This window comes from Gallinula chloropus (assembly GCF_964237585.1).
Source record: "Gallinula chloropus genome assembly, chromosome: 1".
In the NCBI taxonomy this organism is placed as follows: Eukaryota; Metazoa; Chordata; class Aves; order Gruiformes; family Rallidae; genus Gallinula; species Gallinula chloropus.
This window is the reverse complement of record NC_140085.1, coordinates 149,010,808-149,034,894: the sequence shown is the minus strand read 5'-3', so window position 1 is coordinate 149,034,894 and position 24,087 is coordinate 149,010,808. Positions and strand designations below refer to the sequence as shown.

Sequence of the window (24,087 nt, the reverse complement as noted above, 5' to 3'; positions counted from 1 at the left end):
AGATCGGGGCGGGGGGTGCGGCTTGGACTAAGGCGCAGCTTGAGGATCGCCCGCTGCCTCACCCCTCTGCCTGGGGGGAAGCTTCAGGGACACGGGGAGTTGGGGATATGGCATCCACCGTGCAACCTCACTCCTCCACCAGCACGAAGTAGGACAGCATCTACTTTCTGCATCCCTTACAGCCCAGCGAGAAACACCACATGCAGACTTGAGGCAAATTGCTTGTTTTCTAGCTCCAGTACAGCAGGTAACACTGAATAAGCATCTACAATATTAAGAGTAGTAAGAGAGGAATTTCTACTGCTGTAGCCTGGATTTTCCCTGCTGCCTTTACCTGAAGAGCCCAGCGTAACTGCTAGTGAAGACAAGGGCCACCTTCCTCATTGCTGCCCTGCCCTTTGCTGTATTTATTGAGTTCCTGAAGTGATAGCAGCCAGGAAAGAGAGCAGGTATTTTACTGCCCTTTGCACCAAGAAACAGGTTCTGACAAATTAAATTAATTTATTTTGTAAAAATGATAGCAGTGTCACAGTTAATACAGTAGTAAGGATATGCCATTTTATACACCTGTTTTCTTTTAACATTACAAAAATGCCCTGAAAAGATGAGTACGGTGACACTTTTTTAAAAGGAGTGTCCTGACACTGATCACATTCTACTCTGAAAACACTTGAACCCTTTAAAAAAAAAAAAAACCCACCCAAACAGACAACAAACCAACAACAGAACCACCAGTTCCAGTTACAAGGCCTGACATACAGTACAAAGTGTTAACAACACTTACTTGAAAGGCAGGAAAAATTGGTCAAGTGTCAGTTAACTCATGGAAAGCTTAAAGTGTGCTTTATAGTCAGTGCAAATAGAGGAATGTGTCAGCTGCTGTAGTATCTGACCACCGGGTAGAGCTGGTGAGTTATCCCTGAGAAAGCAACTTCTCTCTGCAAGTCTCTCGGAGTCTGTTGATTGTTGCCATGGACAAGCTTCCAGGGTCTGTGAATATTTTCTGGGGGCAAAAGGAGGAAATCTGTAGTTAAAATATGCTGGCTTTGGACAACATGCAGGAATTCTCATGTGATCCTCCGAGGTGTGAAATCCCTGCTGTGACACTCATGCTGTGAACGTGCCTGCTGCTGTTCGGGCTCTTCCTAACGGGAGCCTCTTCCTCTGCTCTGCTGGAAAGACAGGTAAACCTGCAGCTCTTACAGCACTTGTTTGTTAAGTGACACAGAAGCAACAATACCAAAGCTACTTTGAATATAAGTGTCTGGTTAAAATCATTTTAGGAGGTATCTGTTTTGGTGGATGGCAGACATAGGTAAAGACATATTAAGCCATCCTGGGTGATGCTGCAAAGTGCCAGTGTATTTCTCACAGGGTGCTGGCATAGGCTGGCCAGGCTCTGGAATCCATGTGTGTATATATACATATACACAGACATACAACAATATGTTCCTATTGCAAAAAAATCAGCCTTCACTAGACCACCTTTACTCTTTTTCTCCCCGAGGCTTTCCAGGGTAGTAATGTGTGTGGATGAAAGAACTGGAGCAGTTCAAATGCTGTCACACATTATCCATAACACTTGTTTTTGCTTTGAGTTGTTGCTCAAGAAAAATACACTGGTTTCCACTACTTCATCTAAAGCTTCTGACTGAACAAGCTGTATTTTTATGCACTTTACTGTAAAGATGTGGGGGCTCCTCGGTTCTCCCTGGCGGCAGCTGCCAGTGGTGGAGATGAGATTATAAATGAATCTCTGAATCATAGAAGGGTCTGGGTTGGAAGGGACCCCAAGGATCATAGAGCTCCATCCCCCTGCCACAGGCAGGGTCACCAACCTCCAGGCCTGGATCTACACAAGGTTGCCCAGGGCCCCATCCAACCTGGTCTTGAACACCTCCAGGGATGGGGCATCCACCACCTCTCTGGGCAGCCTGTTCCAGCACCTCACCACTCTCTCTGTAAAGAGCTTCCCCCTAATGTCTAATCTAAACCTTCCTTCCTTTAGCTTCAGTCTACTGGCCCTTGTCCTGCCATTATCTACCCTTTGAAAAAGTTGATTCCCCTCCTGTTTGTATGTTCCCTTCAGGGACTGGAAGGCTGCAATGAGGTCCCTCCACAGCCTTCTCTTCTCCAGGCTGAACAGGCCCAGCTCCCTCAGCCTCTCTTCACAGGGGAGCTGCTCCAGCCTTCTAATCATCTTCGTGGCCTCCTCTGAACCCTCACCAACAGTTCCACATCTTTCTTGTATTGAGGGCTCCAGATCTGGACACAGCACTCCAGATGGGGCCTCACGAGGGCAGAGTAGAGAGGGACAATCAATCACCTCCCTGTCCCTGCTGGCCACCCCTCTTCTAATGGAGCCCAGGATACTATTGGCCTTGTGAGCTGCAAGAGCACACTGCTGGCTCGTGTTAAGTTTCTCATCCACCAGAATCCCCAGGTCCTTCTCAGCAGGGCTGCTCTCCAGGAGCTCTTCTCCCAGTCTGTATCTGTGTCTGGGATTCTTCCGTCCCAAGTGCAACACCTGACACTTGGCAGTGTTGAACCTCATCAGGTTCACCCAGGCCCATCTTTCCAGCCTGTCAAGATCCCTCTGGATGGCTTCCTTTCCTTCTGTTCTGTCAACCACACCACTCAGCTTGGTGTCATCCCTAAATTTGCTGAGGGTGCACTCAATTCCATCATCCATGTCATTGCTAAATATGTTAAAGAGAACCAGTCCCAAGACAGACCCCTGTGGGAACACCACTTGTCATACCTCCACCTGGACATAGACCCACTGACCACCACCCTTTGGCTCCAGTCTGTGAACCAGTTTCTTATCCACTGGTTGTTCCACCCATCAAATCCCCATTTCTCCAATTTAGAGATAAGGATGTGGTGGGGGACTGTGTCAAAGGCCTTGCACAAGTACAGGTAGATGACATCAGTTGCCTTCCCTTTATCCACCGACGCTGTCACTCCATCAGTGTGAGTGACATGAGCCCGTTCTGAACAGCGTCCTGCTACAGCAGTCTGCATTGCACTGAACTAAACAAAGCTTTTGGTCAGGGAGAGAGACACACACGAAATACTCAACTGTCACATCTTTCACATTTCCATCTTCTGAGCTAAGCCCTGAATCTAATGCTCTAAACAGATCTGGCATCCAATCTATTAACAATTTACAAGTGTAAAATTCTTGGTTTGTAGATTATCACAAGATTTGGGCATTCAGCTTCATGGGTTTGGTTTTCTGTGTGCCTGGAAACAGAATGCTTTCTGTCCTGGCACTATGAAGATGCATCAGTGCAAATTTAAAATTAACTGTGTGTCTATTCTACAACATTCTATTACAATTCATCCAAAAAAAAAAAAAAAAAAGCAAAGCCCAGGAACACAATCCACAGTTCACTGAAAGAATGCACTTAGAGGATTTACATTTGAAAAAAAAACCTTCTTTAAAAGGTTGGCATTTTTAATTTACAAAAAGCATCCCTCATACTTCTGTCAATTCCTACATCTCTGCTAGCTGTACCCATCTTTCTGACTGAACAAAAGGCTGAGATTTAATGTGTAGCAGCTAAAAGGGGCAGAGGCTTTACCTGCATAAAGCTGTGACACTCCGTGACAAGCGTTCCTTTGGTGATCTGCTTAAATTTGTCACAGATGTCAGGGAAATTCGTGGCTTCCAGAATCAAAGCCTGGTGTTGCTTGATCAGCGTCAAGGCCACGCGGAAGATGATCTTCGACCCTTCGTAGAACAAACAATCCCATATTCGAAGCACAGTCTGCAGGAGAGAATTCAGGTTACAGCTGGATTTCCAGGGGGCAGTTATCCCTAAAGCACCAGGAATGACCACTCTGAGGGTGTGCTACGAGAACTTTGTGTTACCCATTACCTCTACTGGAAGAATGTCGATGAACAAGCATATAAACCAGCGTGACACCACGAGGGTCCACATGACTCCGTGTCTTTCCATCAGCTCCGCCACAGCCGGGACCTTCATTTTCACCAGTTCTCCCAGCACTTCCTGATCGGTTTTCAGGCCCAGCATGGCAGGACTGTAATAATCTTGGAGAGAAGAAACTAGAATTCAGGGATCTGCTGGCACCAGCTTTCCACAGAACCGAAGAGAACGTCGGGTGTGGCTGAGGCTCTGAGGGCGCCTTGAGCCCCCGAATCCCAAGCTGAAGTAAATCAAACCCTGCAGCCGCGATGCCTGCGCTGTGGCCAGGGAGCACTTCCCTGGCAGCCAGGGCCGATCCCTCTACACAAACGCTGCATTCACGCCTATCAAAGCCTCTTCTTTCTCGCTGATGGCTTTTGGCAAGTCATTCTTCCTTCCCAAGGAAGGGTAATCCCTGTAGTTTTTAACTGCTAGTTTAAACCACAGAAGTCTTACATTTAAACAGTTCAATACAGCCACTACCTCCTTCCTGTGGGTGAGGGGGCTGCACATCTCCCAGTCCACACAAAACCCATCCGGGTAACAAAACATCCCTAACACAGAGCTGCCTTTAGATTGGGTCCAGTCACGTACTGGAAATGGGAATTTCTGAGAGCATCAGCTGTGCTGGGGGACAGATACCACTTCTCCTTGGGTATGACTTAGCCAGTAAGAGTTTTTCTCTTTTCTCTGAGCCAAGGAAACCCCACTTTTCACAGAAGAATTCCAAAAAGAAGTGAATGACAGGTCCCTCAGGCAACAACATCTCTTCCTACTTAACTTAGTGGTGAGACAGGGGTTAAAATTGGACCTACACCTCCTACACTGCCAATCACTGCATTAAACCCTTAAATCCAAAATTAAAACAAACAAAGCACACTAAACCCTTAAATCCAAAATTAAAACAAACAAGGGACACTACAACCATTACTCCAGAGCCTTGACTGACAGGGTGAGCATTCTCATTACCGCTGAATAACTAAGGAGCACCTCAGTTCTCTAAACAAGTAGTTCTGGGTATACTTAAGGGAAGAAAAAGGTTACTTTAGTTCACCAGGGTTCAAATGGCCCAGCAAGGGACAACAATTCCACAGATGTTTAAAGGATTCATATTTTGGGTTTAGATGTTGACAGAAACATTTAAGCTGGGCTTGGCAGCCCCAGCCCTGAGAAGCAAGCCTTGATGGTTCACTGGTGCTTTGCTGACAAGATCTATGGCATTAACACTGTAACTGTAAGAAGTAACTGGTAACACAAGCACCTTTCCATATGTTTCCTTCCTTCACTGATTCTGCAGTTCAGGTCTCTCTAACTTAGCTGGGTTGTGCCACGGTGCCCAGACACACACAGCGGAGACCGATGGTTCACGTGAAGGCAAAGGAATCAGAGCTAAGTCCAGGAGTCTGAAATAATTTAAATAAAACCCCCTAGTGCCACAAATAAGCTTAAGATGATGCTCACATCATGCAGTACATTTATAACTACTCTAATTTCTCTAATGAAATCACAAGACCAGCTTAATATTCCACTCTTTTCTGTGTCAATGGTTTTCTTGAACAGACTTCCCCCCCCCCCCCCAGGAGCTACATTTGTCCTGCTCAAACCACAGAAGACGTACATTAGTTTTTGTGGTACAAACAAACATCATACTTGATCTTCAGGAATCTTGATTTTTGTCTGTGATCCTTATTTGCTTTGTCCCCAGTGAAGAATGACCTTAGTGTTGTGCTTGTGTGTGAACTGGGGTGCAGGTAAAGCAGCGTTCCCTGCCTGAGCAATCCTTTTAAAAAGTGCTGCTTTCGTGTCAGTGACAAAGAATCACACCTCACACAAGGGAACAAGCCCTCTCTTTCCTACTCTTCCTCCTCTCATGCATCCACAAACCATTTCCTCCTCCCTCTTCTTTTCTGCTGTGAGTCCATGAAACTTCAAGTGACCACCAGCAAGTGTCCTCAGGAGGAAGGCCAGCAGCCCACACGCTGCAATCACCCGATACGCTGAAGCCAACAGCGGCTGCTATTTTTACTGTGTACAGCAAAGTAAATGTCAGGGTCTGGGGGAGAAAGCAACTGGACACTCACCCAGCTTCTGGAGGGCTGGCAAGTAAAAAGTTAACAGCCAGGCAAGGTGCACACACCACTCCTTCAGCTGCTGAAGCAGCAAACAGCTGGGTAGCCTCGGAGTAAATTAAAATTTCAGTCAAGTCTGTTAGATTCTGCTGCTGGACAGAGAGGAAAAAGGAACTATTCATTTATCTGGGGCAGCCTCCTGCTGTTCCTCGGGGAGCAGGAGCGGCTCCCATACGCGCTGGAAGGCAGCACCGCAGCGCTCAGCCCAGCGCCGCTGCAAAACAAGTGGGAGGAGCGATAAAGGGCTTTATGCAAGTGCCAGTAACCCAGGAGCAGGTTTTTTCCAGGATACTGGCTGCCAGCTCGCCACAGAAAGAAGTTGCTGTGAAAGAATCTGCATCTAAGATATTTTCAGATGCAATTATTGCACATTAATTATAGCTACTGTGGGTATTTAGAATTACTACACATAATTGACAGCTAATTATAATTTTATACGTCATTTTACTATCCATATGATTTTATGCATAAACCATATGTATATAAAATTAGCTCCCCAAATTAAGAAGGCCACATTTCCAATCCTCCAGAAACATTCCTGCAAGAGCCTTTATTTGTGCCAAATGCACCCCCAGGCCCTTCCCAAGACAGGTACCAGCACTGCACAGCACAGATGTAACACGGCTTTGGAGGGCAGCGTGACCCCCGGAGGGGTGCCAGGCCCCCAGGCACAGCTGCTCTGGAGTGCAGGCAGCAGCACCCACGCTCTGCCCAAAGGACACACACCAAGTCCTCGGGGCTGTGTGGGGTTTGCCAGAACTACACTGGCCTCCTGCTCGAACCACTCTGCAGGGGCCCAGTCTGGCCTGGCTGGTCAGAGTCGTTTCTGCTGCTTGGTTCAGTGCCCAGGTGCCTGGTAACACTGAACCTGCGTGGCTCTTCTGTTCTGCTTTGCTAGGGATGCCCAGGCCCTGAGCCTTCTGGAAACTTCCCCTCAGCAAAAATCCTGCAGCTCTCCCTTGCTGCAAACATTTCGCTGTCTGCCCCTCTTTCCTCATCTCTTGTATCTGGCTGCTCTGCCCAGAATCTCTCCCTAAAGCCAAGATCCCCTGTTTATAAACAAACAGGTCTACGCAAGCTGAACCCTCCCCCACACCACAAAGGGGTTTTTTTCCACAAGATACTGTGGAGCAAATTATTTTTACTCACCTACCATCAAAATACATTAGCTTTATGATCCTTCCATATCTTATCTTACAAACTATCTAGATTTGCATGGTCTACAGTTCATTAGCATATTCATTATTTTTCCCTCTCAGTAATCTGGCAAAACGCTGAGGAACTGATGACCCAGAACGGACCCAGGTCAGTAACTCTTCCCAATCTGCCACTTGCTAATTAAAAAACAAAGACATAAACAAAATGTGGGCTAATTGTATTGTGTATCTATTGATCTAGGTGGGTTTATAGAAATGTCCTCTGACAATACATCACCCCCCATGAAAGCACAGAGACAGGCTGCTCTCTTTTCTTCCCCATTGTCAAACAGAAGTGGTAGGGGTAACATTTTCAGTGATCACACTTTACATTACTTTTCATCACGTCTTCTTCTGGAAGGCAACAAATGAAATAGAGTATTATAAGTTGTTATTATTCTTATTTTCTATTATTACCATTAACTTACAGCAAAATGCCTAGGTGAAAAGTTCCCAACATGAAACTCCATGTTTCCAAGCTCTTCTGTAAAGTGGTCCCTCTCAGCTCCCCTTTGTCTGTCACTTACCCCCATGCACCTGCTTGGCATACTCTGTTGACCTGCCTATGGATTTTGGATGCCACACTAAGCTTAGGAGCGCACCCAAGAGCATAGCAGAGGGCTGTGCAGGCAGGACCCCATGTGGAATTCACCCCACAGAGTACCCCTTCCTCATCAAAGCCCTGACCCCGATCAGCAGCCCAGCCCTGTGGCTCTGCTGGGATCATCAGTGTCTTTCACTCTGACAGCTGAGCAGCAAAAGGACAGACAAGCTCCACCAACTGCCAGGTAGTTTATTGCTACTGTACAGCACAGGTGAGGAGATGAAGGGACCTTTTTTCCTTCCCCTTCTTCAAAAGGCTTTTTGTTACTAACACTGCACTGACTTTGGCATGCTGTCACTTTGCTTGAAGCCTGTTCCAGCTCAGTGTCTGGCTGACATGTTCTCTCACCTATGTTTCACTGCCCCCCCATCACAGGCATTAGCACCTCTCTGAATCCTACCACCTTGTCTGGGACCCAGCCTTCACTGCCTGCTTGTGCTCCAGAGCAGTAATGAGATTTGCAGAAAATAAGGATAAAGCTTGTAGGCACTGTGTGACCTTGTTCTCTGTTACAAATAGATTAAGGGGTTCCAAAAATAAGTTTAAGAAGCAGCACTCTTCTAGCCTTAAATTACCTCTGCAAGTCAAAGCTGCAGAAGTTAAAAAAGAATCCTTTAAATCTGTTGTGCATATGTCAGGTTAAATATAAATACACCAGAACTGAGATGATATAAATTCTTAGTGTTACAGAAAATACCCAAGACAAGACCTCAGCTCTGCTGCTTATCTTCGAGCATGTCTAACTATTATTTTGAGGGGCTGTATAGCCCAGCCTGGGACAAACAGAGATGTGTCTTGGTGATCCAATTTATGTCACCAAACTGAAACATTAAAAATCAGGTGACCTCACTTTTCTCACAGACATAAGCAATGTAAAGTATTTTATTCAAAGAATGTTTAGAGAGTCCATGAGAGCCATGGTGCATGTTGTTAAAGTTCTCTGTCCTCCCCCCACAAGCCAAAATGGTTCGTTTTTATACCAATGTGCAACCCTGGAAACTTTTTTGCTGTAGATGCAGCTCACACTTTGCTACCAGACTTCACTGCAATCCAGAAGAGACAAGTACAGCAGGCCTCACTGCTGGCAGGCAAAAGCAGAGGTTGCCACAAACAGAAACAGCCAGTTTCAGGAAAGGGTCTACATTTCAAATTAAAACCAGAAACAGATTCCACCATGTGCCTTTGTGGGAGGAAAAAAAAAAGTCCTTTTCAGTAACCCTTCACTACAGAAACTTCCCTGTTTCCATGTTTCTGGACACGGGGATTATTTTAAATAACCTTGGCAGCCCAAAGTTTTCCTTTCCTAAAAGATATGTTATCATAGCTGAGTTTGTGAACTTCACACAGCGTACATGGAATGAGTTTCATCACTTCAGTTACAGAGGGGTCAAACTAAACTACAATAGCAGTCCCCTCACACTTTTAGAGCCTCCAAATACCATTTGTGCTATTCTTACACTATTTATTGATCCACTCATGCAGTCAACCTCAGCCTGCTTTGCCCAAGAAGGCAGGGCAATGTTCTGTCTATTTTATTTCTACCATGGCATAGTCCATAAGAGGTACCATAGGTGTTTTAATAATCTACATCATGAGCCTGGCATAAAGAGCTGTACAACCTAAGCTTGGGAGGAAATCAGAAAGTCACAACAGGAAAAGGAAGAAAACCAAGTGTTCTCCCAATTCCTTTTGCAGTATCAGGCCAAAGTGACCCCCTGCAGATGTCCTGGCCAAAGAGATATCCTGCAGATACATGGTTAGAGGCAAGCTGAACTCTTAACTATGTTCTTTTTAAAACATAGGTTCCTAATCCCCCAGGGAACTGAAAAAAAAAATGCAACAAACAAACAATCCCAAAACAGGCTCAAGCCATGTTTTATTTTTCCTTCATCAAATGAAGCTGCTTGAATCAGAACTTCTGTCCCAAGGTACAGAACTCACACCAGAATCACCAGTAGCCATACAACCCACAACTTAAAGAACTGTAAGCAAGCCCAGTTCATTTCAGATGGCAGTACTACCCTAATAAAAAGATTAAATAGAGAATGTGAGCATTTCACAGATACTTCTGGGTTGTGATACTGAGATGACACCAAATTTAGTAAATAATTTCTCACTATTACTCTATTAATACCTTTTCAGCAACCACAAAAAAAGTGTGTTTCATCCTTTTTACATGATACTGACTGTTGCCATCTCTGGATATATTTAAAAGACGTGTAGATGAAGTGCTTAGGGATATGGTTCAGCTTAGGATGGGAACGGTTGGACTTGATCTCAAAGGTCTTTTCCAACCTTGTGATTCTGTGATCTTTAGCTTCTTGATCCCAAACTTGGAAAATGGATCCTATGGAGCAGAAAGAGCCCTTGGGTTCCCTGTTCACATTTCCCACAGCACAGTGGGATTCTGAGCAGATGCAGTAACTACCGTTTAGAAACTGGAAAAGGCTGCTTGTTAATTAGAAAAACAATGAAGAAAGGCAAAGCTGATATCCTTCCAGACATTAGGGAAGGCAGAGATGAAAGACAAAGAAACAAAGACTCCATGTGTAACCTCTCAGAGAAACAAACTGAAGTTACTGGCACGTTAGAAAGCACAAGTTATCAAACTGGCTAGTTTTATTTATTTTATTCTGGCTCTCATGTGCTGCTCAGTAGAGACATTTACATCACTGAAAACTAGTCTAGATTAAAGTTACAGCTACTAAAGCACTCTCATCCAGATTAGATATAACTCTGAGCAAAATGCTATTGCCCTTTCTCCCCCCTTGCCCCTCTTTGTATCCACTATGGTTGGAATTGCCTCTTTTGTGGGTAGTGGGTTTCTTCACAGTATCAGTGAGCTGACAGACACCAATGGACACGGGTCATTCACCACTCAGCTCCTTCCAAAGGGCCTGGCCTGACTCCAGTCACCGTGGTCTATGAGTTGTGCCAGCCTAGAGAGTTGTATGCTTTGGAGAAGGCTGCAGGTTACTGGGTAGATGATGGTTCCTGCAGCCAAAGCTTTTAATTCAGAAAACACTTTGACACACTTTTAACACAGATTTCCTCCAATGGAGAAGAAATCAATGAACAAGGATTGAAGATCACCACAACTGCTTATCATACCTGTAGAGGAAACTAACTTTGTTGGTGGTGGGATTTTTTTCCAAAAAGTTTACAGCTGTATAGTGAATTTTAATGGCTGATGACTCCAGGTGAATGAGGATTCCTGGATCTGTGGCTTTTCAAATTCCTCTATGGGATTAGGAAGAATAGAGACTTTAGCAATTCACTGTGCTGACAAGATTATTCTTAACACCTCAGCACAAAATACAACATTTACACTCTCTCACTCTTAAGATGAGCCCCAGCATTACATTTCCTTCAGCTCGTTACAAGCAGAGCTAGCAAGTACCTACTTGAAAGACTGGGACAGAAGTTGGAGGCTTAGAGAGCTGGACAGACACATGTGGTTCTAGTCAGATATTTGGGGATGGAAACGGATCCAGCCCTTCAGTCTGAATAGAAGGGGAATGAAAGGCATCATCCTGTTACTTCAAGCTTGAAATAGCTAACAAGAGAATTAATTTTTAATCTTACAGCTTCAAAACCTGTTGTTTCAAGAGCAAGTGAAACTTCTCCACTAGCCATAAATTGAAAGCTTAGTAAAGCAAGTCTTCTGAACATAGCACCCATGAAACCCCCAAGGCTGAAACTAGACAGAGTCACTGTGGTACGTTTTAAGTAGACAATGCACATGAATTTATATAGTTTCCTTTACTTTGGGAGTAAAGGAAACTATATAAAACACCTCCTTCAAACACATTTTTTATGTAGCCACCTGTACCAGATATGCATTAAACTAAATTTTGAAAGAATATCATTCTGCTGTCAGAGTTTTTACATACTATGCCATATTAAAACCAAATAAATCTTAACAATACAGTAGTATCTTAAGTTGCAAATATGATAAATCCAGAGTAAGCACGTCTTATCTTAGGAAAAGTCAAAGTAATCCTTGGATATATTGGTTACTGAAGGAGAGAACATGTCACCTCTGTATGAGACACTTAGAAACCTGAGGTTAGAAAACTGCACCCAGCTCTGATATTCATGTTCAGGGAAGGAAGTTAGAAGTGACATGAAAGAAGAGGATATAAACACTAGTCTGTGAGGAACTTCTCAGTCTAGAATTCATATAAGGGAAATGAAAATCAAACTTGACCACTTCAGAGAGAAAAGTCCTTAGGCATTATGAGCTTTTCAACATAGTACCAGAAAGTCTTAAAAGGAAGCAATAGCTACAAGTCAAGACAAGGCAAATTCCAATAAAAAAGATTAGCACTTTTAATAAGAGTAATTTATAGCATGAATATACTAGGAGTGGTGGCAGGGTCTTTCTTTCAGACCAAGTTTGGGGCCTTTCACAAAGACAAGCTCTAGCCAAACAAGCTGCAGAGGGAATGGAAGGAAATACTAGTTTCCTCAGCTGGCTTCTTGTCCAGCAAATGCAGTTACATTTCCAGTTTTACAAGTCTTGGTATTTTACACATGGATTACTTCAAGCATATGAATACAAGTTAAAATGCAAAACTGTCCATTAGGATCTGCATTGAGTACCTCTAACCCCATCATACATTTGTCAGCAATTATATTATCCTTCTCACTGTCAAAGTGACATATTCAGGAAGGTTGGACTGTTAAAACTGTCATGGAAAATGCAGAGCCCTGGCTGACCATTAGAAGGTCAAAACCCCCAATAATATATGCTACCAGCAATGAAATAAGCTTCTCACTTTGGCTTTGCACCTCTGCTGCTTTAATTCCACAGTTAAAGCAGCACAATCCCTTTAATGTAGGGACAGCTCTGGCAAAGCTACAGTTTCAATACCTCACGTGCATGCTAGTGCTTCCACAACTAGAGCCATTAGCTAAAACATCCTTCCAATGTAGCTATTCCAGTAAAATATAAAGCACAAGCTAAGCAAGCCTTATACTGAAGGCTAAGGCTTGGCCACTATTTTTATATATATAATTTTTTAACATGTAAAAAAACCCCAAGGGGACCTCTTCCCTCAGCCCCGCACTTCTGTGCTTTCACCACTCTACCTATTTTCCTCCTTTGTATGGAGCCAGGGAATTCTAACCTTTGATCAGTCCTAACTGAACTAAGAGTTCATTTGAAAAGTTTCTTCTGCTGCTGGCTTTTGAAAGGGAAGAATCTGATTTACTGGGGAGAGAAACAGGCAAATACCACAGACAAACAAAGGCTGCAGTACCACAGCAGGCCTGCTGAAGACACCTCTAGTCCAACATAATGACATTATCTGAATAAAAGGCTTGCTTGCCAGGAGGAGAGAGACATATTCACCTCTCTCGGGTGGAATAAGTCATTTAGGTCCTGCTTTCAGTGTAAATACAGTCATATCAAGGAATGCTGTACTCTTGCTCATCTCCCAAATCCCTAACAGGTCAGATTTGTAAGTGATAAGCAATTCAGGCTTATCATGGTTTCTAAATACAGGCACATGGTAACTCCCACGTTCCACCTTCAGCTTAATTCCTAGATAAATAAAGCTGACCTCTAATGTTCAAGGAGCAGGACTGTCACCACATCTCCCAGTTAACAGTAAAACATGTCACAATCCCATCTTTCTAAACTCCTAATTATTCAGCCAGACGCTCCTCTTCCCTAGTGGTAGACATGACGTCATACTTCAGAGGTGTGCAGTGCCATGACTTCACTGGTGCTGCCAGAGGAGGAAGACAAGCAAACAGCTCAGAACTGACTGATCTGCTGAAATGTTCTGGGCTGATGGTGCTATTAAAAAACCCTGGCTATCAAAAACTGCTATGCCAACATGAGGTCATGCGTGTTTTATGCATAACCTGGCAAGGAGCTTTCCACACCAAAGGCACACACATGCCTGTGGTGCTCAAGCCTCTGTGAAAGGACAGGCTTTTCATCTCAGTGGTCTCCTTCATGGGCTGCGAATTCAGCCCAACACTACCACTATCCAGGTCTAGCAAATACCTGTTATCTGCACAGCTAAATAACATGCTTTGTGGGAAACAAGGTTCCAGATCCTTTTGGAGAAGCAGGTCTTTTAAGACCCAGCTACCTCACCAGTTCTGCATTCAGAGGTTCCCTGGCAATACCCTCTCAGGGTATTCAAATTGATTCAGCCACAAGAATGAAAGAAATGCATGCTTAACTGCAACTAAAAGCAGTCTGTAATGGTTGTGCAGCATTCTGCACTTCTCAAGCAGTCCTTCCTTTCAAACCTGGAATTCTGTACGACAGGACTTTCAAGAATGTTATCAAATGAATCACTCAAAAGGATATCCAAGAGTTCAATATCTAACTATGCTATTATTCAGTTCAACTATTCATTTGAACTAGTCTCTTATGCAACAGTACCTGCAGGTCTAGGGCAGACAGAATTGAGAACCCCAGAAATGTGTTAGATTATCTATTATCTCAACTTGCAGACATTTGCCTTAGCTGGCAGTGGCTAAGCTACCCCACATCTGCCTTGTGTCTTTGCAGATAATGCCAGTTAGCTCAGTGTAGCCTACAACTTCTGTGACTATATTTCATCATTCAAAACTCTTCTTATTTTTAATTACTGATTAAAAAAAAACTGTAAACAAACCTGTAAAAACACAAAGGGCTAAAAAGTGCCAGTCTGAAGGAAAGTTGTTAGATTTTTCCTCAAAGGATGCTTGTAGGCTACAACTAATATAACATTGTTATTAACAATGTTGGAGAAAGAAAAATATGGTATTTGTTAACAAACCCAAAGTGGAAGGTACTGCCCCATCTCAATACACAAGGCACAACAGAGTAACATCATGAAGAGACTGGAGTAAAATAGACGTGATGATAGTTAATGGTAAGGACAGGTATGTACAAATAAAGTTCAGCAAAAAGGTGCTAGAAATTCCTGTAAGTTCCATCTGTTGGCAGTAAGAGAAGAGCAGTAGCACATACACTATTACTGAGATCACAGATCAAAACCAGAGTGCCAGAAGGACAAAAAACCCACGGGAGATCCTACAGTTTCTCTCTCCAATAAAACCCTTTCAGTGGTGAAGGGAGAGAAACACTGCCACTGCACAAGGCACGGGCCAGCTCCCCATGGGGGAAGGGAGGGAAGTGCCATCATGATTGAGTTTTTTAAAAAAAGAAGAACAAATCGATTTGAACTGGAACAAGCACACAAAATAATTATTAGGCTGAAACAGGAACAGAGAGGAGTTTCATGCAGGAGAAGAGTTTGATTGAAGCAGCTTAATAATAGGAAAAAAACTTGTAAAATGAACTGGCTGTGGCCTACAAATACATGAAAGGTAAACACAAGAGGGGGATTTTTTTACCCCCAAAATTCAGCACTGGCACAAGAATAAAGGGATATAAATTTGGCCATGAATAGGCTAGTGCAGAGATCATAAGACCTCCCTTAACCATTGGAGGAGTCATTATACAGGCAGTTTTCTGTAAGAGTAACTCCAGTGTATAGTCCAGTAGACTAATTAGACTATAGCTTGATAAATAAACACTGCTGCTTTCAAACTGAGAACTGCTGAAGAAAAAAAATTGTTCTGATATAAGAATTTAGTAAGTAATACAGGTGGGAAGGGGACAGTTGGACTAGATGATGTTGGAGGTCTTTTCCAGAATTAACAATTCTGTGGTTCTGTAAGAATATTGTTAAAGTCAGTTTAAATTGTGAAGTTTTTTCTTTGTCTCAGACTCACAATTGAGGCACAAATATGCAAACATGACAGACGACTTAAATTACGTGTGACAGAACTGCAGTTAAAAGTTCCCTCCTACCTAATGCTTTCTAAAGCAACTGCCCCATATTTCCCCAGCAGAACAAAAAAAACCCCAACTCAACAGAAACCAGAGCTACAAACAGCACAGAAACACTAGAGCTCTGCTCAACAGAAGTTACAGACACACTGCTTGAATTGAAACCATACTGCTTCTTGTGGGCAATCCTGCCTGCTCCAGCCATCTGTTTTGAATGAACCTGGGAATAAAAGAGATTGTAACACCCAAAGCTTCAGTTAAACAAATAATTCGCTTGCCCCTTGCTGTGTTGAAATGAGGTATGCCCCTAATCCCTTCAAATCCCTGGTTGAGCAGCTGACAAACACAACAGGCAGTAGACTACAGGCTTGCCTTCAGCAGGAGGAGGAGCTTTCTGGCCTGAGTCCTGGGTCCAGCCAGACGAAGGGCGGGCATACGCCACCGCGCACCCACCAGCCACAGGGTCATTTTTGCTGCCTCTCTCTCTCTTCTAGCTGCGCTGACTCCGTTCGGGTGGAACAGAACAATTCAGCCAGGAAACTCCTATTGATGGGGTCCCATTCCTGAGCTGTCCCACCCCTGTCAGTGAGGGAAGCAGTCACCCCATCATATCCTACAGCACACCCCCTCGCACAGACCTGAAAAAAAACTGTGCAAGGGTTATAGGCTGAAAGAACTGGGGCTGTTCAGCCTTCAGAAAAGAAGTCTGAGAGGGGATCTGATGAATGTTTATAAATATCTGAAGTGTGGGACACGGGGGAAATGGGCAGCCCCTTCTCAGTGGTCTGTGGGGACAGGACAAGGGGCAATGGCTGCAAGTTGGAGCACAGGAAGTTCCGCACCAACATGCAGAAGAACTTTTTCACAGTGAGGGTGACAGAGCCCTGGGACAGGCTGCCCAGGGGAGTGTGGAGTCTCCTTCTCTGGAGATATTCAAGACCTGTCTGGGCGCCTCCCTGTGTGACCTGTCCTAGGGAACCTGCTTTGGCAGGGGGGTTGGACTTGGTGATCTCTTGAGGTCCCTTCCAACCCCCTACAATTCTGTGTGATTCTGTGAAGGGAGGAGGCAAGCTATAGCTTAGGGAGCCCTTCTCTGTCAGTTCCCCAGAAAGCTGCCATTAATGCTCCTGTCTATCACATGCTGCAGTTCTCAAAGGCATTGATCCATGTTGGGCTTGGTTCATCAGCTGACCAAAAAACCCACTGTCTGCATCACTGTACCAGAGCAGCTGCTTGATGTAATTAGGTAATTAGGTGCTGGTGGGCAGGGAGGAGGGAGCGTCCACAGGGACACTGCAGAGGGCAGAGCAGGCATTTCTGAACTGTCCTCAATCACCACCAATTAAAGGGCCAGTGACAGGACACATGACAAAACCAAAGGACATGACCTGCAGGCATATCTGTTGCAATGAAAGGAGAAAAGGTGGCTTATAGCACAAACAGGAGAAGAAAAGAGCATCAGCAACAAAACTAAAGGGAAAACATGGGTAATCGAACCGTTGGCATCCAGTTATCACTACTTTTCCTTCTGAAAATCTGGAGAATACACAGTGTTTCTCTGCTTCCCCAATAAATAATCAACTACAGGCCTTTAACTGGAATGCACTGTACCTTGCACTGTTAAAAGGGCAGTACTCACCTATGTAAGTTTCTTTATGGATACTCTCTGGCTGTCTGAGTCTCTCTCACATACACACACACAATATTTCACTGAAACAATGCCTATTATTTTACCTGTCATGCTTTGACTTTTATGAACGTTCAGTTCCAGGATGATATCAAAGGATAACAAGAACAAAAGGGGAAAAGATCATTTCTTTTTTGAAAAACAGCAGCAGCAACAATTTTCTTACAATAAAGCTTGTGTTACTTGATATAAATATTTTTACTATAGAAAAGATTCATACTACTTAACTTGGGCTCTTGTGGAGGCACCCAAGACAGAAGGGACACCTCCAGCTCTCATAACACTGACTGTGGAGGGGAAGAGGCCCACTCAGATCAGCAGTTCTGATCAGATAACTCAGCACCTCAGGTGGATGCCTGTACTGGATGTGCTGGACATGGGCCAAAGTCTGTAACAAGACTCTCTGCTACATGGTAGTAAATATCTGTTTATATCTATAAATATAACTTCAGTAAATGTACATCTCCTTTACACAAAATAATTGCCTTTTGCATTATGAGTTTCTTCTCCTCACCAATGCTACTAGAGTAAGATAAATTCCACAACTGAGAGGGATAAATAAGAGCAACTTTGGTCATTTAGGTATTGGCAAAGTGTAAAAGAAGGGTATATGGGAGGGTTTTCTGACAGACTGAAGTAAATTCTCATTCAAAACAAATGAATCTACTCCCTTGCCCCAAATAAAAGCCTACAAGCCTTTCAAAAAGATTAACAGCAAAAGTTGCCATGCATCACTTTGTGACAAAACCTGCCTTTTACTGAGGCCCTTCTCTCTCACACAGTGATGTCAATGGAAAGACATCCAGCCCTGTCATCCAGTGGCAGGCCACGTGGCAGACAGCAGCCCTCAAGCCTCCTACCTGTTTGCACAGCTTATGGCTCTCAAGGCTGAACAAAAGCAACAGACAGATGATTTCTTTTGACTATTTTTATAGCTTGAGAGTAAACTTCAAGGTTGCAAAACCTCAAACATTTGCAGATTGATTCAACAAGTCACAGCACTCCCTGACTGACTCTTCCAATCTGCAAACAAGAGTCCAAGGAAAAATGCAAGGAACAGCTGAGTTCTTACACAGTGTATTCAGCCTAAAAGAGAATTTATTACAGTCAACCAAAAGCATTAAAAGACTCCCTCAGCCTTTTTCCTTCTTTCTCAAAGTCTTACCCCTCTGTTCAACAAGGAATCAAAGAGTTACACACTTTCCTGCTCTTATTTAAGATTAAAGAGAAAAAAAAAAAGAAACATGAAAGTGTCAACTTTCATGTTCTTGACCAGCACTTATTTGACACTGTAATACAAAATTCAGCCTTGAGCCATTCAGGATAAAGATCTGTTCAAAAGCAAAACTGGGCCAATAGGGAAATTCAAAGTCTCCTTATAGAAAAATTAGTCTTCCATTTTGAATACAGCTTTAAATTAAGGGTGTAGCTGTAGCCAGTCCTGGGCAATGCTAATAGGAATTCACAGTGAAACCATTCTTTCTCTATAATTAAATCCCAAGAAAGAACATTTCCAAGTGTATTTCATAGGAGCATACAGCAGCTGTACATGATACATGTACTTCTGGTTTTAAACTCCTTCACACACAGAGTGAGATGCAGCTTACACATGGAACAAAATCCACTGTGTAAACACCTCCTGCAAACGCAGGGATCTGGGCAAGGGAACCTGGAGAACTACTGAACTGACCAGACACAGGTACTGTCTATAGCTTAGGGGTGTGATGAATTTCCCTCTAGGCTCTTTTGACCAGCCTGGCTAGGTCACCATTGATTATAAGAGAGCTATGACAAGAGCTTCCCATACACAGACAGGGATTTGGGCATTTGTTTGCTTTGATGCAAAATCAAAACACAAAGTGCCTAAGCTATCCCCTCAGCAGTGGGGGACAGCAGAAACTACTGTATGTAGCCAAAACTGCCACCACATTGTCAAATACCTCTGAAGAAAGCTCATGCTGCCTCTTGCCAAGCAGCTGGGAATTCCTACTTTAAGATCAGTGCTCAAACTGCACATCTCCCATCTTCATTCTGTCATCACTGCTTTTTCTGGGACTCTTATCCCTGCAACCAGAACTGACAAATCCCAAGCACCTTCACAAGTCATCTCACTCAGGACATCCACCTAACAGGTATAAGTAGGGAGTGAGAAGTAAGACTGCAGATTAACACACACACACAAACTACTGTATCAAGACCAAAATCAGACTATAAAACAAATTGTGCCTGTGTGCTGTGTCTTTGTCCTGTCTTTCCAGGACCCTGGGAAGTCTCTACTCTGTGAAAGTCCATTTTAACATCCAAAACCTCTAAAAATGGAGATGAATGCAAAGATAAAATAAAACCCAAGCCCCAATATACAAATACAAATATATATGTTTTTAGCATACCAGGCAATATTCTCCCAATAAGGGCATCTAGCAACCAGAAGGACTCCTCTTCATTCTTTGTAATAAGAATCAGGTATCCAGCTATGAAGTTCATGCCCTGAAAAAGAAAGAAGGGTTTTAAGATACATAAGTTTAAGAGTTTCTAGTTGATTTCTTTTAATTAAGGGCTAAATTACTACAGTTTTACAAAGTAGATGCATTCAGTAAAAGCTAGTAATAAAGGTGATTTGTTGAGTAAACTGGTAAACCTGCATGACAACAACTAACAAGAATTACTAACAAAGATCAAGGAGAGGAAAATTAGAAAAGATTAGTATGCTATAATTTAACTTCAGGTTTGTTTTGTTTTGATTTTAAATACCAAAGCCCTGTCCAAACTGAAAACTGTCTTGGCCAGACCCAAAACACAGCTCTCAGATGTGCAGTACAAACACAACACACCTGCAGAAGGAAAATGCCTGTCCCAAATGCTCTTTAGTATAAAAAGGTGCAGCTCCAGCAGCTTTTACAACCTGTTTCTGCATCAAATAACTACATACAAATAATTTGCATCCATAATACCTCTAGCACTCCACATGATGGTCACTGACTGGCCATTATAGCTCCAGGCCTTCAACTTATGAAGAGATAAACACTGGGTGCTGGAGAGACTGGAAAAGCTACCAGAAAATTTGTGAAAAATAGTTCAGTCATGACCGACCAAATTCTGACTGTGCAATTTCTGTAGCTATTACTGACACTGGAGAAGTGGCACACAGAACACATGGATCAGGAACCAGTTTTCCCTGTAAAGCCATTGCCTCTGTCTTGGGCACCTCTTTTTCTTTTATTCACAGTAACACTGGTAAGCTATGCCAGTATTACTGATTTACACACACAGTAGTCTGCTTTAAGGATTTTAAGTAAGTTTTTTCAACTGTAAACAAGCTGACAACTGCAATGACATAGACAGGACATCAGTGCTACAACATACAAAAGCTGCCTCTGAGGTGTATCCCTCCCAAAGTCTTCCTGAACTACAGGAAAATTATATTTTAATGTTTACAGGTTATAAAGGCTGGTGTTGGCTACACTGCCTTCTTCAGTTTCATCTCTTCCTTTGGCCTTCTCCCTGTTCTCTCCCTCCGAGCTGGACTTCTCCAGCACAACTGTTGCCAGTTACAGCTGTGAGCCAGAGCACAGCTGCCAACAAGAACATCCCTCTCAGCTTCTGGAATTACAATGTCCTCTCAGAGCCAAGGTCTCATTTCTTCCATTCAATAGATTTCACTCACCTGCCCCATCTAGAAGGCCTTGCAACACTCACAGAAGACTAAAGTTTTGGGACATTGCATCTTCTCCAATGTTTCATTTTCAAGCTTTGAGTCAGTACAGCAGTTGTTGCACAAATGGCTGTGATAGACCTTGAACAGCCTTACACAGCGCTTGGCCTTCTAGTTAGGAAGGCAGCTACTTGTTTCCCTGCTGACACCTTAGAAATTATACCTGCAGCCATAAGAGACTGTTTGGCATTTAACACAGCATGTGCAAAAAGCTACTCCAAAGCACATGCTCACAGGACACTGAATTTCCCTGGTCACACCAGGGTAGGCAGTGCTGTCTGCTGCCACAGCAGGGCAATGCAAAGCCCAGTATACCCCCAGGTGGGAGACTCACATGCCAGTAGGCACCACAAAGGCACCAGCATTATGGAAACATCCCCTGAAGAGGCTTCAGAGGCTCTGCAAAGCACTTCAAATTCCATTTTCACTCTGAATTTTCTAGTTTACAAGACCTCTCCTATCATGCAGTGAGCATCACTGTATCTTGATCAAGTCTGCTGTTTCCCCAGCAGAAAAGGCTGTTTCCCAAAACCTCACTTGACTTACAACATGCCTTGGAAAGCAGATGCTGGCCTTTGGTTTATGTTTGAATTATTCTGACAGAATAACACTCATCCTGTTAGGAACCACAGGTGCAAAGGAATCACTGAAGGCTTTTTAAGTTTTCTTCTTGCATCTCCAGTGGTCATAATACCAAGTTAAAATGAAAACATTAGCCCATTGATTGAGTTAGTGTGCCACAGCTTTTTAGTCACAATGAGACATATCTTGGGTAGAAGCTAGCATGGTTTAGAGGTTTGTGGGTACAACTACATCTATATAGGAACCTGACACTTGCAAATGAGTATCAGTCTAGCCCTTCTGCTAGTCTCAAAATACTAAAAAACCCTATTTTAACAGATGCATAGTACTGAAAATAATAAAAAAATCATTCATCTTCTACTCCCATTTTTCAGATAATTTCTGTAGAAAAACTGGTTGGGGTGCACAAAAGGAATTTGTCTTAGTGACTTCAGTCTAGGTTTGAGTCCATCCAAGTCTTCTCCTCTCCAGACTTAAATATAATTCATGCCCTTAACTTTGGAACAGTTGTCTTTACTGCACCAACTTCCTCAACTAACATGAAGTATAGGTTAGCACAAGTATCCTTGGCAAGGAAAGGAAGGAGAGAGAAGATGCCTTAAGTAAACTGAAAAGACATTTTGCTTATGACAGTTCCTGCTCCTTTATAATCCCTAACAATGGCCTCTTTGTTCTTGGCAGTTATGAATCAACTTTTATCATCTTTGTGCCCCACAGAAAACTTTACAGTAGTTGGCAGTGAGGACAGGAGCTTTCCTGAGCTGCCATCAGGTTGAATTTCAGACAAATTTTCTTCTTACTTGCCTGTCTATACTGGGAGATGACACCAAACAAATGCTGACACCCCAACTACGTGATGTCTCACTAACACTGGTCTTCCTGTCTTTTGAAAAATGTGACAACGTAAACAAAGGAAATTGAGATCTCATGATGCTTGTACATATCAGGGACTGTTCTGGGAAAGGTGGCAGGAGGGAGGAAGAAGGAAAGGCAAGTTTGCTTTGTCTTCCTCTCCAAAGCTACTAATCCTGGCACAGACACATGTGAGAAAGCCCGAATGCTCTTTCTGGCTGCAGAGAAACTCACAAGAAGATCTGAATTTGCCCAAAGCAATTAATTTATTCCCCTTCCCCAGGGCCATTTTAAAACCAGAAAAGTTTGTGAATCTGCTTCTAAAAAAAAGAAAAAAGCACATTCAAATGACAAATACAATTGCCATTGGTGAAATTCAGCATTGTTTAAATAGAAGAGATTACATACCTGACAATATCCTACTGCTTTATTATGATGCCCATAGGCTACCAGGACATTGTAGAGAGTGTGCTGCAAACACGGATCAGCAGTTTTGCGGAATTTTACGTTATCTGGAAAGGTTCTGTTCATGTCTAGACAAAAAGGGGGGGAAAAAATACAAAAATTAAGAGCTGTTCCCTCCTACACTTTCCCAAGAGACTTTTACAGCTTCCCTGAAGTACAATGAAACTTCATGATGGCTCACTAAAATTCATCCACCAAAATTACAGCTTTAATGAACAGCTTTATCTCCATTTTGGCTGAAAGGCCACCTGCATTCAAGGATAATCTATCATAATCTATTCCTAGAAAGATTAATCCTATTGGTGTACAGAAATCTAATTCAAGCAGGACTAAAGAAATTCTCCTATAGGCTGGACTCTCTCAATTCTTGTCTGCACAGGCTTAAATGAAAGCAAACCAAACATTTAGACTAACAGAAACAAAACATACCAAATTTACCTAACCAAGTGTCATGAAGCGAGCTGTGACTCTAGGAAAGCCTATTCTCATAACAAATCAAATGAACTTTCAATTGACTTATTCACTGAACTTCTACCAAATAGTCCCAAACAGCTAAAACAGGTCCTGATCCTGCAGCTGGTGGCTTCCACTAAAACCATGCTAATTTTTAAGTTTGGTTTTGTTTTAGGTTTCTCCACAACATGACCAAGAAAAGGTTTTTTCTTCATTGATGCAAGATCAGAGGAGAGTGATTTTTAATATTCAAGCAGTAGAGCACATCCCACATGCTTCAACCTCAACCCTAAACCAAATAAGGACTGACATTTCAAAACATTCACTTCTTCCAGACCAAACATGAGAAGTAGGACTGGTCTCTCCTTACAAAGGTCTAAAAATTAGACATGCAAGTTTGAGCTAGCCACACCAAACTCCTTTTAGTTGTTGGAAAAAAACAGGCATAGTTAATTTTTGGCCTGCTTTGCTCCATAAAGAGGGAATCCAAGGTCACTAGTCCAGATCTGTACATCTGATTTTGAGAAGTTTAAGGTGGGGAGAAAAATCCTAACCAAAAGTAACTTCAAAGCTTTTCAAAACCCCAGAGTTATTAAATATAACCAAAATGACTGTTCATATTTTTTTAATAACAACAACAACTTGTGTTAAAAACAAAAAAATCAGTAACA

General features: G+C 43.0%; 1 protein-coding gene across 1 annotated transcript in view; it reads right to left on the bottom strand.

Annotated features, from left to right (window-relative positions):
• Nucleotides 1-494: 494 nt before the first annotated feature.
• Nucleotides 495-24,087, bottom strand: part of GRTP1 (growth hormone regulated TBC protein 1) — a 35,646-nt gene continuing 12,053 nt past the window's right edge. Inside the window, exons 3-7 of the mRNA XM_084265180.1 lie at nt 22,907-23,031; nt 19,743-19,839; nt 3,885-4,057; nt 3,588-3,773; nt 495-1,003 (exon numbers count right to left, since the gene is read on the bottom strand). Of these exons, the coding sequence (XP_084121306.1) occupies nt 914-1,003; nt 3,588-3,773; nt 3,885-4,057; nt 19,743-19,839; nt 22,907-23,031 (671 nt within the window). The 3' untranslated portion in view covers nt 495-913. The remainder of the gene's footprint in view (nt 1,004-3,587; nt 3,774-3,884; nt 4,058-19,742; nt 19,840-22,906; nt 23,032-24,087) is intronic.